The sequence below is a fragment of the Chlorocebus sabaeus genome, chromosome 12 (genome assembly GCF_047675955.1).
Source record: "Chlorocebus sabaeus isolate Y175 chromosome 12, mChlSab1.0.hap1, whole genome shotgun sequence".
Lineage (NCBI taxonomy): Eukaryota > Metazoa > Chordata > Mammalia > Primates > Cercopithecidae > Chlorocebus > Chlorocebus sabaeus.
The window spans coordinates 8,962,538-8,980,929 of NC_132915.1; the positions used below are offsets into that span (position 1 = coordinate 8,962,538).

Genomic DNA, 18,392 nt, shown 5'->3' on the forward strand with positions numbered 1-18,392 from the left:
TTAGCTGCCTTGCTCAACTAAGTATGTCTCTTTAATGTAAGAAATACAACGCAGAGATTCACTGAACTGGTTTTCTAAAAATTCAACAGATAAAATATACATAATAGGTTTATATAGGTCTGTAAAGAGACAATTTGACCTTCTTTAATAAGAAGTTAGCTTTTAGAAAGTACTTTAGATAATACCTGATTGGTCACTTTGATAGAACCACAGTTAGAATATTATTATAAAATGAATAGAAGTAAGCATAAACATCAAAAACATTTGTTTCTTGCTTCACTTTTTCCATGTCATGATGATTCATTGCCTACGGTTTTCCTGGCATCTGCGTTTTAGGAAAAATGTTTCCTTCCCTTCTCTCTACAATGAATTGAGTGGCAAATGGAAAGCTTGTCCTAACAGTCAGTTGCCTAACTGATATGGACATAGTTCTGTTAAAAGCACTGTGTCGTTATGGTGATTATTTTTCGTCCACATGGTAGAAATTAATTTGAAGAAGTATTGAACCTAGAAAGTTTATAGAATGTTTCTGAGGACCTATTATCTTCTCTCATTCACTGTGTCTCCAAGTCCCTGTTGATTTTTTCTATGTACTAGTATTTTCCCTTCCATGTGTGAGTGGGAAGGGTCACCAGCTCTTTTCTGGACCCCTGACTTGGAGCCACCTTTGCCCACCTCCCAGGCATTTCTCACTTAGGCTGGGTCATGAGATTGAGCTGTGTTTCCTCTCCAGCATCCCCTTCCTGCCACCCTAGCCCTCAGCTGCGACAATCCTGTCTTGTTTCCTCTCCCTCTGGGACCCTCCTGCCCCCATGCAGAACCGTGTGTTGGACTCATGCCCCCTGGCCACTCAGTACCAGGGCACTGTGCCTCCTCCACCAGGACCATGCCTGCACGTCCCAGCAGCCTCACCAGTGCTGTTCCATGGAACTGCCCTGCACATCACCTCACTGCTGGCTCCTTTATACACCCTGCAGTTCCTTTTCTCCTTCCAACCCCTCTTGATTTTGTGAGATTCACTAACCACAGAAACTGTGAATAAAACTCAGATGACCACGTTTCTTTTAATTACATTCTGACTCACTTAAGAAAGATCTTGATCAATCGAGGTGGTTGATTAGGTTTGGGCCTGATGTCCTGACCAAAGTCATGGAGATCGACAGCATCACATTGTCGGGAAGAGCGTGTTTTAGGGTGCTGACTTACTAAAATAGAATCTTAGCAAAATGTAAAAAAAAAAAAAAAAAAGTGTAGCGTTGACACAGATGACACTGTTAGCATCCAGCTGCCACAACAAAGAGAACTAGAATATTGCCAGGAGAGGTTTTATGATGACCTGTTTGCATTTTGTTTAGTTTTGTGTTTTAGAAGAAGAGTTGGATGACTTCCAAATTGGCAGGTCTGTTTTCTATACTGAAATAAACGGGCAGTTACTTTCTTTGGATGTGCAAGTGTAGCATCTCCGGGTTCCATAATCCCGACCGACACATGATAAAATGGCTTTTTCTTCCTGTCCTAAGGGAAGCCATCAGCCGTGTCTGTGAAGCTGTCCCTGGTGCCAAGGGAGCCTTCAAGAAGAGAAAGGTACTGTCCTCAATGCTCTGTGTCTAACTGTGTCTCCTCCTTTGCTTCCTCTTTTTCGCCACTCGGTATCTTCAGTCACACAGAATTATTCATTGTCCTCTTTCTGTGGCCTGGCGCTTGCTACTTCTAAAAGCAGAAAGGGCTTAGATTGCTTTCTCTCTCATGTGGTTGAGGACGGTTAGCTGTCCCTGTCTCGGAAGTAGACACCCTGGCTACTCACTGTGGCATAAACTCTGAAGACAGTTATAACAGCAGACACTTAAAACAGGGTCAGGCTTTCCTTTAAGCACTTTGAATACATCAATTCACTTAATTACAACAACTGAGGTAGATATCCCCAGTGGTGTGCTGGTAAGTGTTTAACAACCGGCTCTCCAGGTTGGGCAGGGGAATGAAAAGTAGAGTTTGTAGCATTTTCTGATTTCTGTGATGTTAGTACTTCTACTGTGGCTGATTTCAATTTCTCCAAATGATATCCCTCGAAGACAGAGTCGGGAAGAGATATGTGGAAGCTCATGGTTACATAATGTTTCCACCATACAGGTACCGTGGGCATCAATAACTTGGAAAGCAGTTAGTAGTTAATGCAGCAAAAGAATTAGGAAGTGATGCGTGTTGAGCATTTATTGTTTTTTTGTTTGTTTGTTTTTGAGACAGAGTCTCGCTCTATCCCCCAGGCTGGAGTGCAGTGGCGTGATCTTGGCTCACTGAAATCTCTGCCTCCTGGGTCAAGTGATTCTCCTGGCTCGGCCTCCCAAATAGCTGGGATTACTGGTGCACGCCACCATGCCCAGCTAATTTTTGTGTTTTTAGTAGAGATGGGGTTTTACCATATTGGCCAGGATGGTCTCGATCTCTTGACCTTGTGATCCACCTGCCTCGGCCTCCCAAAGTGTTGGGATTGCAGGCGTGAGCCACCATGCCCGGCCCTGTCATCTGTTTTTTTTTAAAAATTTATTTAAACTGTAAGTTTACATACATTCATTTTTAATACAACTGTGATTAATCATCAGATTATAAAATTCTGAAAAATTTAATAATTGGCTCCCATCAGCTGAGCCAAGCCAGCACTAGAATACCACTGGATATCCCCATATTACAGACAACCACAACTGTGGCACGGAGGGGAAAGGCCGCAGTGTGGGTAGATGTTGTCTGAGAGCAAGCTCAGAGGTCTGGGCTCCACAGGCTGCGTGTTCAAACGCTGCACTAGGACTTTTCATCCTGAAGATATTTGAGCCAGAAGGGAAAAAAAAAGCCTGGATTAGGAGAAACCATGAAAACCTCTTCAGTTAAGTGTCTAGTGAAGACCCAGCAAAATCCACAATCAAGGCTTTTCTATACTAAGTGTCTAGTGAAGACCCAGCAAAATCCACAATCAAGGCTTTTCTATGCCTAACCTGAATTGTGGCGAAAACGTCCTTCAAAGAACCTCTGAATCTGCCCCGAGGCTGCACGTTCCTGATCCAGATCATCTGGGCAGCTGCATGTGTGGCTCTGCTGATCCCAGGCTCAAGCTTGTTTCTGTCTTCAGGTCTTGGGGACTTTCATGCATCCACAGGGCAGCTGGGTTTCCGGCAGAGAACTCTGAATGAAGATTCAGATGTGCCAGCCTGTGTTCTGGCCAGTCCATGGGGAACCAAGCAAGGCTCCAGAGTCTCCACTACAGGAACTAGGACAGCGACTGAGAACAGAGAAGGGGAATCTCATCTTCCAGGTCCCAGCTCATCCTGGGGCACCCTCATGGTTCTCTTGGTGGAAACAATGCCCATTTATTGACTCTACCCAGAATCTCATGGGGGGGGCCTCAGCATCTCTGTTTTTAAATAGTTCCTTCAGGAGATTAAAAAGGGTGTGCACCTGGTTAGGAACTAATTAGCATATCAAAAGAGAAAGTGTTCTAATCCAAAAAGAAAGGATGGGTTGGTACCAAAGGGCCTTGCCCACCCAGGTACCCAGGAAAAAGGTCCCTGGCCCCAAAACACAGCTGTCCGTCCCCTGTAAGGACATTTCTGACAGGGTAATGGATGCACCAGTTACAGCCAGGCCATGTCTGTCTATCCTTGTGCTGGTTCTAGGCCCATGGGTTTCTAACAGGGCAGTACATGAGAACCTTGACCAGGGAGAGTGCGCCAAAAAATTTGTGGTCCATTCCCTTCGGCCACAAACATCCTTGCAGCTCTCTGGGATTCTTGTAATCCCCTAGAGCTGGCCTGCTTTAGTCCTCCTCTAAGTTAGTTTGACTCTTCCTCTGAAGTAGGTGTGATGATACCAGGTTGCTGAGCCTGCAGAATGCAATGGGCTTTCCCCAGGTTTACACACAAGGGCTTCCCCATGAGACACTTCCCAACAGGGCCAGAGAAAAGGCCTGGAAGACTGATGCCTCTGCCTGCCTGCAGGAGTTCTCACCTCAGCATTTGCATATTACATGGTTTATAATTTGCATGTTGCATGTTCTAAAATCTGCATATTAACTTTGGATCCCCCCACTCCCAGCTTATTCATTTCACATTTTGTCTTCCTATGCCTAAGGAGGGAGGAACAATCAGTGAGAGTTTGGGGGTATGGCAAGCATCTACTTCCCCACCCTTTGTGATGGAAATGAAACAGTTAAAATAATGCTCTTCAATTTCACAGCCTCCGAGCAAAATGCTGTCCAGCATCTTGGGAAAGAGCAACCTCCAGTTTGCGGGAATGAGCATCTCTCTGACCATCTCCACGGCCAGTCTGAACCTGCGAACTCCAGACTCCAAACAGGTACATGGGTGCTCAGATCCCCTGTTCCCGCCCACGGCCCCAGCTGATGAGTGTTTTGCAGGCGTCTTCCTTGCAGCTTTACTGAGCTCACATAGCATATGTTTGTGTCAAATTTTTACTAGAGTATGAACTTTGGCCACTTTGAAGGATCACCAAGAGAATGATAAATGAAATTGGCTCTCTTTAATTCTACTTTTTATTTCTTTGGAGGATAATGCATGAAATCATTTGTTTACATGCAATGTAAAAAACAAACAAACAAAAAAGATGTGTGTGCAAAGTCTCTTCTTAATGTCCTTATCCTTATTTTTTTCTTTTGCATCATATTTAATTGGTTTTATAGGCTATATTTTATTTTATTACCTTTGAAGTGGATGGCATGTCATGGTCTAATTGGGATTTTTTTTTTCCTTTAGTGGCTCATTGTTTTGGAGCATCTTGTAGTACATACTGTTGTAGGGGTAATGAGAAGTGGTATTGTCTATGGAATAGCCAGTGGAATGAATTTGGAGCTGACTGAGACATCACAGCCACAGTGTTAATTAAGGCTAATTTTATTGAGGATGGTTGCATTCCTGCACAGTGTCTATCTTTTAGATTTCTCTGATCTAGTCATCATTAATTTCTTTAGCTAGAAAAATGGGTGTTTGAGTAGCTATTTTAGCTACCAACAAGGCACTTCTGAAGGTCAAATGAGGCGCAGGTGAAATGCTTGACCAGTATCCAGGGGGGTGTGGAGTGTGGACTCCCCTTCCTTGCTCTGCTCTGGGTCAGCTTTTGGGGCTGGCAGTAGGAGCTGGAGCTCAAATGGGACCTCTCTATATAATACTATACCTGATTCCAACATTGTCACCAGGGATGCCCGCAGTGACCTTTATGTTACTTTACATATTTCTATTGATTGACTTCCATATTCCCCAGGTTAGTGAACAGCACCTCCAGCTTCATTTAAATCCTCCACCTGCTATCCAAGATGTTGAAATAAATCCTAGATCTAGCACAGAAATGGGAAGCAAAACCCAGGCTTTGTGTTGACATAACTAGATACCACTTCTCACTGCCTCCTGTTATCCTCACAGGACTGATAGATAATTCCTTGTGTCTTTTTATCTTAACTTGTCTAAGGGACTAGTTCACTAGCACTGGAGATTGTGGATTCTGAATATTCATCAGGCTCAGCCTTTCTCTGGCAGGGCCCGAAGCTGAGCTGTTCATGAAGGCTTGTGGGCTGGGCTCACCTCTGCACTCTCCTTCATGCCTGGAGCTGTTCCTTTCCTATGTCTCCTGGACCTTTTGTTTGGTCCTCAGACTCCTTAAATCTGTGGGAACTTCTCCCTGAACTCCCCTCCCACCTCAGTAAAACAGAAAACAAACTAAGAGCAGCAGAATGAGACTGGGCTGGCCCTCTCTGTCCTGGAACATGGCAGCTGAAGCGGGTATCCAGTTCATGTTTTCCTGCCTTTGGTTTGGGCGGATGGGGCAAAGTAGCAGGTTCTGGACACCCAGGGACTGGTAGTTTGGTTGATGAATGTGTGAAGGTTGGGTGGGGGGCAAGCACACAGGGTTCGGACTCTCCCTTCCAGCTGACTTCTGAGCCCAGCTGTAGCAAACTGAGAATAGCCTGGCTAGACACTTCCTTCTCCATCGGATGAGACAGCAGCAAGACAACAGCCGCTCCCCTCTGCAGAGTTCCAAGTGGAAATGAGACGCAACACCCTCAGGGCAAAACATGTGATTTAGGTCAATTAACTCTAATTTTCTTACCCTGGTTTTCAATTTCTGTTTTACTCAAAGAGATAACATACAACCACAGAATAAGGCTCATGCATCATGTCGACCAAACATGACTTTCATTTTTTCTTCCAAATCATAGCTTCCAATTTAATTTCCAAACTTCAGTTTTAGACCTGCCTTATAAGCAAAAATTAAATAAGCAAAAATGTAAAACTTTGGGAGCCATAGTTTATCATTTTCTGGTGATTGCTATTTCGTCATTGTTCTCTTAGGAGCCCTCTACCTTTGCGCCAGAGGGAAGATTCCAGAGAGCTGCAAAGGCCACTATTTTTAGTTTAACTCAGCTGGGGCTTGGGTGCAGCCTGTGTAGCCAGCCTCATTTTCTATTCACTTATGTATTCAGGGTTTTCTAGATCCTGAGGTGTTGTAAGTGCCAATAACCAAAGTAGGCATTTAAAACTATCTTATTTTCTATTATAATTCAATTATAATTATTTCAAGTTTCACAGGAGCATGTTTGGACAAATCCCTGGGAAGTGTGATTATAGCCATGTAAATTCTGACTGCCTGCCTGAGGACAGGGGCCCGAGGGGACTCTGCAGAACTGAACTTGGCTATGTTGGGATAGAGACGAGCTCTGTTCCCATCCCCAGAAATTTACTTCAATGTCATTACATTGTCTTTTAAAAGATAAAATTAGCGTGGAAGACTTATGTCGCTTTTTAAATTTAGGGCAGCTTCTAATTTACTCAGTGTCTACTAAATTCCCCTGTACGCTGCAGTTTATAAAGCTAATGGAAATTTCCCATTTTAAAATTAACACGGATTGTCTGCTCTGGATTTCACATTGATAAATTACAAGAGTGCTTTGGACAGTGCCAAGGTGAAATCTTGGACGCTGGCTTTCTAATTTATATGCACATGATACAAATGGGATAAAATGGAAGACGGGCCACATTTCCCCCCATTCTAGCTGTGGCTTCTGTATCGGAGACCCCAGTGTGTTTTTGGAAACACAATCTATAAGTTGAGATGTTTTGGTGTGCGGGTGAGACAGGTTCCTTCTGGAAGAGGCATGGTTGTTAAGACCCTAGCCTCGGGGTGGACCTCCCTGTCATAAGCGACTCAAGGTCAAACATAACCAGACCCACGCACATTTGTGTCTCTCCACAAGGTCAGACTTTCACTGAAGCTATTTTAGTAATAAAAACCATGAGCTACATGGAGTTCATTCCGTATCAGAGCTGTGGGCACATAGGCTGAAGCCACTCCCCAGCTCAGTCAATATTGCAAACCATACTTAAGAGTATACTTAATCAGTATATAAATGTTACAGATTGACATTCCACAGCAAACCAAGTAACATTTAACATCAAGAGAAAAACAAATAGGAGTAGGGGTTAATAAACCATTCTGGGGCAAGTGACGTGGACAAAGAGAGTGTCCTGGCTTGATCCAGATGGACAACATGTCTTGCAAGGAAGAGTCTTTGATGTGGGCAGAGCCTTCATCGGCAGATGCTAGCTGCTCATCACCAGTGACAGCAAGACAGTGTCTGTTAAGAAGGCTGTTTCAAGCTGGTGAAGTCCTGCTTTTTATGACCAGAGTCCTCTGGTAAGGACTGATAGTAAAAGAATATACCTTTTTATGTCCTTATCTTGTTGGGTGCCATCTTTACTCATTAGGCAAACCTCTGGTACCTGTTGGCATGTTGCTTCTTGAAATGTAAGATGGAGTCTTTTTCTAAGATGGAGTCACTTATGTTAAGGGTGCTCTATACACGCCCTGTGTTAGATCACAGCTCTGCTAATCACCAGCTGTCTTAATTTGAGCAAGCCACTTGACCCCTCTGGGTTCTGGCTCCTCACCTGTAAAGTGGGATGGTGATAGTTCCCACATCACAGGCTGCAGCGAGGCTTCACGGACGCTATTCTGGCAAAGCAGCTGGACAGCAGTCATCAGATTGTGAAAGGTGATCTATTGCTATTACTTTTATAATCATTATTTTTATATAGGTACCAATTTTCAGGAAAACGTGTCAATTTGTAATGCTTGCCAACAGACAGTTGCTTTTCCAAAATGTGGAAAGCGCGATAACAGCACATCTCGTTTCTTGTTTTGGGCCTGGCAGATCATAGCGAATCACCACATGCGGTCCATCTCCTTCGCCTCTGGGGGAGACCCGGTAAGTGCCCTTGGGGTTGGTCTCTTGCTCTTGTTGGGAATTTCTGAGAAGGGACCCCTGCTTCAAAAATACGCCTTGGAAGACACCGTAAAAAAAGTGAATTGTGATGCCAACAAATTTCCCCCTCCTGATTTCCATAAAAGGTCTTCTTGGCCATCATTTTCTTTTTAGGGGAAACCTGTGACAAGGACCCCACCATTAGTTTTCATTTCATTAGCCAAAAGCTGTCAAAAATCCTGGAAGCGCTGGCATTCTTACGAGGTGATGAAATAGTCCCACCGGCCCCAGAGTTGCCGTAGGCTTCTCACGCTGTCACTCTGCTCTTGCCCTACTTTTTGTTTTTTTTATCTGACCTCCATATTAATATTTTAAGTCTGCCTGAAGAATGTAAATTTACTTAGTCTGCTCTATTCATAAGCATTTAAAATCAGCGTTTTTCTCTCCCAGTGTAATACCGCAGCCTTTAATAGTTTGCTTTGCCAACAAGGAAGGAGTTGCAGAGAGAAAGAGGGAGACTTGAGAACAGAATGAGAATGTTCTATTTTTGCTTCACATCTTTAATGAAGAAGGCGGAATAATAAGGGAATTTGCTTCCCACATTTGGGCAGGAATGCTACAAAGGATGTCAGCATTCAGCTTCAGAGTGTCCATGTCATCTAAACTGTACTGTCATGAAGGTGAACTCAGAAAACCACCTCCCGCTCCTGGGACAGAGTGGAATCCACACACAAACTTCCTTTCTCTCTAATCCTATAATTTCTTATATTTTGTTGTAAGATGAAAGTCCTCATTGAGATGCATATTCAGAAAGTGGAAGTCTTCCCCAATTGAACTCATCCAATAGGGTCTCACTCTGTCGCCCAGGCTGGAATGCAGTGGCGCTATCACAGCTTACTGCAGTCTTGACCTCCCAGGTCCAAGTGATCCTCCCACCTCAGCCTCATAGGTAGCTGGGACTACAGGCACGCACCACCATGCCTGGCTAGTTTTTTTGTATTTTTAGTAGAGACAGGGTTTCACCATGTTGCCCGGGCTGGTCTCAAACCCTGGGCTTAACTGATCCACCTGTCTTGGCCTCCCAAAGTGCTGAGATTACAGGCATGAGCCACTGCACCTGGCCTAAGGTGCATTTCTTCACATGCTGTCTATATGTGTGTGTCCAGCTATTTCTTACCTAATTTGCAGTGGTTTTCTAATTGCTTGCCCCTTGTGATGTTTGGAACCATAGTTTCTTAAATTTGGTGGATAACCCAGTTTTGACATATAAAAGGCAGATGTCTTATACATCTGCATTAATAGCTTCCTTCAAGAACTCGCCTTAAACCTGTCTTAATGTTGATATTATGAGTGAAAACACACATATCTAGATCGTTGGGAGCCAATTACATTGGTTTGTGTCAAAACTATTTTATTTTCAGGATGCACATAGGACTATACTTTTTTTTTTCAGATTTCCTTATCACCTCTTGTTTTTTAAAAAAAATTAGAAACATTTAGTAATCAAAGTAATCCACAACCTGTTATATTTTCTGTGATTTCTTTTTTCTGGTTTATAAAATGTCATAACACAGAACAGGAAGCCTAGTTACTTTCCATTTTAACCAATCCAAATGCATTTTATATTGTGCATGAGATTAGATTCCAAATTGATTTGTAACCATGAATTTAGCACGTTATAATTGGTAGACATTTTTAATAAAGCTGACAATTCTATGTTCTAGTCCTTGTTCTCCTGCTAAGTGTACATGTCACTTATGACTTAGTGCCTCAGTTTACCCATTAGGAAAATGGTATTTTGAACTAGCAAGCAAGATAGACTAGAAAACTTCATTAATTCCCCTCTAAAAAGGGTATGCTGTAATTATAATCTACTGTAATTAGCAGTGTTGAAAGACCACCCCAAGAATGGCAGAACAATGGCCAGGCTCAGGGGTTCTTGGGCAGTGGGAACAGGGATAGAATAAATGCAGAACAGCGCTTTGCAGCTCTGTCTTTGGAACTTAGTGTGCTTCCTGATGACAAGAACATTGTTTTGAATGGTAATATATTTGCCTGCTCTGCCAGAAAAGGATCAATACTGGCATCAGAAAAGCTTGGCCATTGACCATCTGAGAGACAGGAACATATTATGTCTCTCTATTCTCCCTCTTTACCCAACTTTGAGCCAGAGTAAGAATGCAAAAAAAAAAATTCCTTGTATTCATTACTAATGCTGACTCTAATTTTGTTACCTGAATATGTGCAAAAATAAATTAAAAATAAACTTCTTATGTTTATACTTTTTAGTTAACTCTAAGCCCTACTTAAATTTGAAAGTCAAATACAAGTAAACATTGTAAGGCCAATGACATTCAGTGTAATATTGCTTTGCTATGATGGACAAAGTTTGCTGAAACTAAATCTCCATTCTCAATGTGATGCTGGCCTGGCCACCATGGGGCAGAACTTTTTCAGTTCAATGTCTCTGCATTACCATGGGCACCTGGATGACTCGATTCTTCCACTAATTTCTTCTATTCAAGGAAAAACTTCAGTTGTACATCATGTACAAATGTAACGTCAATTTGCTTTATGTGGGCAGAGGAATCTACCCTGTGTCCTTTTCTTTCTAATTCTTTGAAAACCTAGCACTCATAATATTGGAAACCCAGCTGCAAATCCTGGCATTGAGATCGTATGCAGAACTTGATAACTCAGTGGTCATCTAAGTGATCCCAGATACTCTTGTATTAATTTTTAAGATAATCATGGAAATGAAAATAAAAATTTTTTTAAATGCTGGTGACATCTGAAACACTGGAGAAGACACCTGTCCAACCCTAGGGTTCCGTGGATTTTAGCTTGAGAAACCCTGGTGCTCTCTTAAATGCCCGCTAAGGATCCTTCTGACATTCATGTCTCGTGAGTTCAGGAAGTGTCTGTGATTACAAGCTGTCATCCTTGTTTTTGCCAATAACTTCAGATTCTGACCAGAAGCCAGCTTGACCAGGTGGACAATCTTTCATTTCCCTTCCCTAGTCAGCCTGTGAATACACCAGGGAACAGTGTCCTGAGCAGAAAAGAAAACAGCTTAGCTGAGCCACACCCTGCAGAATGACGGGGGAAACAGCACCATTATCTCAAGAGCTGCTGGAAGAATTCTACACTGGTGTGGTCTTGTTGGGCTGTGTAAGATCCAGTGGGATGGGGTGTGGAGAAGTGCCCAGCACCACCCACCTGATCCTACAGCAGATGTCCTACAACAGTGATATGGCCGCTCCATACTCACTCTCTCCCTCATCCCTCTCTCCTTGGAGAGCTTTTGTAGGGCACTGTTGAGAGAGAAGGGGATGTCTCCTTTGCCCATAGAGAAAACAGTGGAGCAAGTCACAACAGAGCCTTTCGGTACTGGCAACATCAGGAGTGTATCTATAAGCTGGTGAAGCCCTTCAAAGCGGTAACATATGGGAAATGTCTGCCAAAATGGGGTAGACTTTTACCAGTTGCCCCACAGAGTCTTGAATGTTGAAAATATCAGCTTTGCAGAGGAGTCTTTTCTGCTTTCAAGAGTTGAGATAATTATTGGTTCCTCTGCTTATTTGTTTATGAATTAAAATGCACGTGGTTGCCTTAGTCTACTTTTGAGGTTATCATTTCCCCTGTGCATTGATTACGTGAGAAGGCAGGCAAAGAAACTCACATTTCATACAGAAGGATGAGACTTCTCAGTAGAGCTCATATTTTTAAAACATATTAAAGTATTAAGATCATTATTTATATCCAAGAAGAAAATAACCATTATATCTTATCCACCATGAAGACGGCATTTGCAATCAGCCTTTGAACATCCACTGTGGTTTTCTTCTAGCCTAGCAGTTCTCAAAGTGTGGCCCCCAGAGCAACAGCAGCTAGAAACTTGTCAGAAATGCAAATTTTGAGTCCTTACCCCAGAACTACTACCGAATTGGAAACTCAGGGGTATGGCTCAGTGTTCTATTTTAACAAGCCCTGCAGGGGATTCTGATACCAGCTCAAATTGGACAACCACTGGTGTAGACAAAGCTGAGAGCAGTGGTTCTTAACTTGTGGTTCACGTTACAGTCACCTAGGGAGCATCTAAAAACTAATGCGCAGGCCTCACATCCAAACCAATTAAATCGGATTGTCTGCACGTTGGGACGCAGGTATCATTGTTTTTAAAGCTTCTCGGGTGATTGAACAAGCCTTTTCTCCTTGCTGCTCAAAGTGTGAGTGGACTTCTAACCAGCTCCCATGGGATACTGAGACACTGCGGCCTCAGTATACATGGAAGCTGGTTAGAAGTGCAGGACCTCAGACCCTACCCCAGACCTGCTGAGTCAAAGTCTGCAATGTGAGCCCTCTGGGTGGTTGCTACCCACATTATATAGTTTGAGTCTTCTGTGGGCTGTTTCTTAGGCAGCATTTGATTCTTTAGCTGTTTGGTGGTTGAGTCGTTCTGAGCTCACTGGTTTGTGCCCTGTGTCCCTCACTGTGTGTTCTGTCACTTGTGATTAGTGATATAGACATCTTTTTTCTTTAACAGGACACAACTGACTATGTTGCATATGTGGCTAAGGATCCTGTTAATCGCAGAGGTAAGCAGTGCTTGACCCCTATAATCTCTCATTTGTGTATAGCCAGCCTTCACATTCTATACGAACTGGTCCTCATTATCTCAGCCCCCTCCCGACCAATGAGCAGTGCCATCTTGTATTACTAAGGATGAATGAGGTTTGCAAGGATTGTAGATCGCCTGGCTGAGTTAGGAGGTACTGGACCTCTCTGACCACCAAACACACAACTGTATCCAGATAGCTGGTTTGGTACAATTGATTTACACACAAACAGCCCCTGCCCATATTCTGACAGTGGCCTCGGTTACACCTGGAAGACCACCTGCTGCCCATCCTCCTGCCCAGCTTCAGCTCCCGGTGTGTGCCCAGTGCCCAGTAAGCCACACAGAGCTACTTCACTCTGCCCTGCCAGCCCTAGAGGCCAGTGTCCGAGCTCAGGTGCTGTCTGCTTATACCCCTTTCAGCTTCTAAGTCCTTAGGCACAGGCTGGATGGGGGGAGTCATTTATAAAGCCAAAGCCCATTGGATGGTAGCATGGCTGGGGTGGGTGGTACTGACCAAGGTGCACTACCCTGGGATTCCAGGCAGCTACTGATGCACCACACCACAGCTGCAATTTAAAACTCACCGATGAAATAGATGGAATTAATAACAGCACAAAACAGCACTTCCTTCCACGATCCCCCTACCCCAGGCGCACCAACTAAGATTTTCTAGTTTACTTTGCATAATTTTTATCCATATACATACACTCTCTTTTTAACATTTTCATACAAATGAGATCCTAATATTCTGTTTTGCTGCCTTACCCTCCAGTGCTGTATGTTGGACGTATTTTTAAGGTAGCCCACACAGAACAGGTGAACTGATCCTTGATGTGGCTCTATGGAGAACCTTCCCCCATGCCACCGCCTGGGGAGCTTAAAGAAATCTCAGTGCTCAGGCCTCAGAGAGTGGGGCCCAGACAACATTTTCTAAAAGCTCTTCAGGTGTTTCCAAGGTACCACCAAGGCTGGGAAATAAGGCTTAGGTTCAGATCCTGAAGGAGTTTAGCCCTGAGTCATTGACTTGGTTTCTCGGGGGCAAACTGAGAGTACTTTCTGCCCACAATACAGTTCCTGTCCAGTGACATGGGAATCAGGATCAATTCCACGTGTCCCGTGGCTGCCTCATCAGGCTCTCTCAGGTTTGTATGTGGTGATATTGTGAAGACAAGTGCCAGACCTGTGATGCAGAAAAGGATTGCCACCATTTTTGGTGCTTGAGGACACCACCAACACAGGAGCCCTTTTATGGACTGAATGTTCATGTCACCCCCAAATTTACATGTTAAAATAGAACCCCCCAATATGATGGTATTGCATTAATTAAGGGTCCCAATCGAAGGTGGTGTCTTTGGGAGGTCGTTAGGTCATGAGGGGGAAGCCTTATGAATGGGTTTGGTGCTCCTGTCAAAGAGACCTCAGAGAACTCCCTCACCCGCTTTCCACCCATGCGAGGACACAGCAAGAAAGCGCCGTTTGCAAACCAGGAAGAGGGCCCTCACTAGACACCAAGTCTGCTGGCACCTTCCAGCCTCCAGAACTGTGAGAAACAAATGTCTGTTGTTGAAGTCACCCAGCCTGTGGTGTTACCGCAGTCCCGGCTGACTAAGACAGGCCCTTTGTTTGAGACAGTTAGTGGGAGATCCTCACTCTGTACTTCCACCAATCTATTGCCTGTAACAAACTACTTCAAGCTTAGTGGCTTCACAACCACCATTTTATTATAATAGAATGTGGGTCAGGAATTCAGGCAAGTGTCAGCTGGTCAGTTCATCTGCCCAAGTGGCATCGACAGGGGTCACCGAGTGGTCTTTAGCCAGAGAGTCTGGGCTGGTCTAGAAGGTCCTAATTGGCTTTGCTTCCACACCTGGGACCTTGGCAAAGATGACTAGAGGCTCAGCCCCCTCCATGGAGTCTCAGAGACTCTCCACGTGGCCCCTTCAGCCCTCTGGGAAGCAGGGCTTTCTATGTGGCAGCTCCAGGTTCCATGAGACCCAGAGTAGATGCTTCCAGTGCTGGGAAAGGCCAGGCTCAGCTTCACTTCTGCCATAGATTTACCAGTCACAACTGTTGGCCAGGCGCGGTGGCTCATGCTTGTAATCCCAACACTTTGGGAGGCTGAGGTGGGCAGATCATGAGGTCAGGAGATCGAGACCAGCCTGGCCAACGTGGTGAAACCCCATCTCTACTAAAAATACAAAAATAAGCCAGGTGTGGTGGCATGCACCTGTAGTCCTAGCTACTTGGGAGGTGGAGGCAGGAGAATCACTTAAACCTGGGATGCAGAGGTTGCAGTGAGCCGAGATCATGCCACTGCACTCCAGCCTGGTGACAGAGTGAGACTCCATCTCAAAAAAAAAAGCTGTCACAGCCAGCTCAGACTCAAGGGGAAGGAAGCCACATGTACTCTTCAAGGAAAGAGTGTCAAGGAATTTGCAGCCATCTTTATCCCTCAACCCTCCTTTCACCACGTATGAAGAGGCCCAGCCTACCAGATGACAGTGTGGGCAGGGAGGGTGGGTCTAGCTGCATCCCTCCAGCAGCCCAGCTGTGAGTATGTTCTGCTCCATCTCATCAGTGTTCTTACCAGGATGACGTCCTCCATGAAGGAGCAAGTGGCAGGGCTTTCTCCCAACTGCTCTATTTTCTTTCTTCCTCCCCTAAGCCATGTAGAGAGGGGTTAATTTAGGAAGATTGGCCTCTACCACTGGGCAGAGCAGCAAGAAATTCTGGGTGTGAATGTTCTTATTTGGGCTCTCAGATGCCCAGGTTCCCACACAGGGGCTCCTAGGCCTATGTGTATGAGCTGACCTTGTAGTGTTGTGGCTACAGGCATAGCCCCTAAAGACCATCAGGGACAGAACGCATCCCGGAAAGTCTTCTGTAAAATTTTACAGTTACGGGTTCAAGTCCCTCGATGCTGTTACTGCTTGTCTTTTTCCGTACTGATTCTTGCTTCTACATTCTTGCATGTGTTTGTGGTTAATCTAGAATAATTCTAATGAGAATCTATGTTTGTCTCTCTGGTATCAAGAATCCATGGCTTCTATAGTTAATTCAATGAAAGGACAAAAGGTCTCTGACCCAAGTCATTAAGTTGGATGGTCACCACCACCACCACCACCAGCACCACCACCAGCACCACCACCACCACCACCAGCACCACCACCACCACCGCCACCACCACCGCCACCAGCACTGCCACCAGCGCCGCCACCAGCGCCACCACCACCATCACCACCACCACCACCACCACCACTACCACCACCACCACCACCACCACCTCAAAGAGATAAGGGTGGAAAATGAGCCATGTTTCACAAGGTTGGTAAATTATAGCTAAAAGTCAGGACCAGTAGGAGGCCTTAGGCGATGACTACTGGCACCTGTAGGGATGCAATTCCCAACAAGTCAGATTTTGCTGAATTCTAACATACCATTTTCTTTTTACACTGGAACTTTCATTACTACCAGGTGACTCCCATGCCCTGCAACCTTATGTGTATATTAGACAGTTCCAAATGGACTGTTTGGGTCACAAAAGTAGCTACCAAATGATGCTCAAATTAGGCATATGACTGCCTACAGAAGGCATATAATTCGTATAATTTATAACATAATATCCCTGATCAGGTGCCCTCTGGTACTTCCTGGACCGAGACGTGGAAAGTTGTTTCCTATATAGTAGTTCCCCCTTATCTGTGGGGGTATGTTCCATCCAAGTCCCCCAGTGGATGCCTGGAACCACAAATAGCACCAAATCCTACACATACTATGTTTTTTTTTGATCTGATAACTGAGTCAGCTACTAAGTGAGTACCAGGCAGGTAGCATATGCAGTGCAAATACTCGGGACAGAGCGAGGATTCACGTCCCGAGAGGGACTGGACAGGATGACATGAGATTCCATCACACTACTCACTCAGAATGGCGTGCAATTTAAAACATGAATTGTAAATTTCAGAAATTTTCCATTTAGTGTTTTTGGACTGAGGTTGACATTGGGTAACTGAAACTGTGGAAGGCAAAAACCTCGGATAAACGGTGATGACTATGCTTAGGTGGTGCTGACCCAATGGGAGAGAAGCCTACGTGTCCAGCCTGAACAGCGGCTCCTAAGACATCTTGCTGCTCTTTTCCCAAGATTTTCTGAAGAACAGGAGGTCTTAGGAGTGAGAGGGCTTGAGTGGGAAGCCCACATGGGGAAGACGATGCTTCACACAGCCAAGCTTGCCTCTTCTGGGCTTCTTGAATATGGTGGTTTCAACAAAATGAGTTTCTGTTTTCTTTGGCCCTGAACTGCTGTAGGCCCCAAGAGGTGACTTTCCAAAAGAGGCCTTAAATATTTTGAACTCACTGGTGGAAGTAACACAGCACTGCTTCTAACTTTTCTTTCCCTTGGCAGCAAGGCCTTAAGTGTGTAATGGGTGAAAGCAATGGCTTATTATTTTTTTTAACCAACTGGTTAAATATGCCATCGAATGACACTATGGCAGGAGGTGAATTTTCTGAGGGATGGATGTTTCGTACATTTGGCTATTATGAGCACTGTTTTTACAAACAAAGCCAGACTCTGTGCTTTACATACCATGCCTGGGCTGAGAATGCTGAACATATTTTTCCAGCCCTGGCCTCTGCCTGAAAGCCAGCTCCACTTGGGTGTCTCATAGGCCTCTCAAACATAGGCAGTCACAGACAGGTCCAGCACTTTCATCCTGCAGAGCACCTGCTGCTCTCTATCAACAGCAACCCCTCCCCGCCTTCCCCACTTCTCTGCCTTCTTTCCTTCACCTGCACCTGCTGGCAAAGCCTTCCGTCTTACCAGTTCTTGCCACTGCCCTGCTGCCCCCTGACAGGCTTCATAATTAATCATAAGGTCACTCTGTGCCCGCTCTTCCTCTCTAAAGTTTTTTTGTCCACATGGCAGCCAGAAGGATCCTTTTAAAATGGTGCAATCTTGTTCCTCCTCTGCTCACTCCAAATAAAATGTCCCATTCCCCCACCCCCCACAGGACCCTCTGTGAGCTCACTCCACTCCATCCCGTCTCACTTCCTATGATCCCCTCTCCCTGCCACTCCAGCTACACTGGCTTCCGGGTCTTCTTTGACCCTGACAGTGCCAAGCAAGTTCTTGCCTTGTGGTCCCTGTGTCTAGCCTTCTACCACTGGCCTTCCTGGACTTCTCTCCCTGACTCCCTTCAGGCATCTTCTCCAGTGCCACCTCTGGGGCTGCCTCCCTTGATCATCCTGTTTACCATCCTACACCAACCGTCTTCCAGCACATCTTCCACCACCATCCTCCACCACGTCCTCTACCACATTCTCCACCACCATCCTCCACCACATCCTCTACTACATCCTACACCCCTGTCCTACACCACGTCCTCTACCACGTCCTACACCACTGTCCTCTGCCACTGTCCTCCACCATGTTCTCCACCACATCCTCTACCATGTCCTCCATCACTGTCCTCCACCACCATCCTCCACCACCGTCCTCCACCACATCCTCCA

The 18,392-nt window shown here is 45.0% G+C and overlaps 1 protein-coding gene across 2 annotated transcripts in view; it reads left to right on the forward strand.

Moving 5' to 3' along the window:
- Positions 1-18,392, forward strand: part of SHC3 (SHC adaptor protein 3) — a 305,086-nt gene that overhangs the window by 233,375 nt on the left and 53,319 nt on the right. For both annotated transcript variants that reach the window (XM_073021453.1, XM_007969707.3), the window contains 4 exons: positions 1,521-1,584; positions 4,222-4,341; positions 8,207-8,260; positions 12,804-12,855. In XM_073021453.1, coding sequence (XP_072877554.1) covers positions 1,521-1,584; positions 4,222-4,341; positions 8,207-8,260; positions 12,804-12,855 — 290 coding nt within the window. The remainder of the gene's footprint in view (positions 1-1,520; positions 1,585-4,221; positions 4,342-8,206; positions 8,261-12,803; positions 12,856-18,392) is intronic.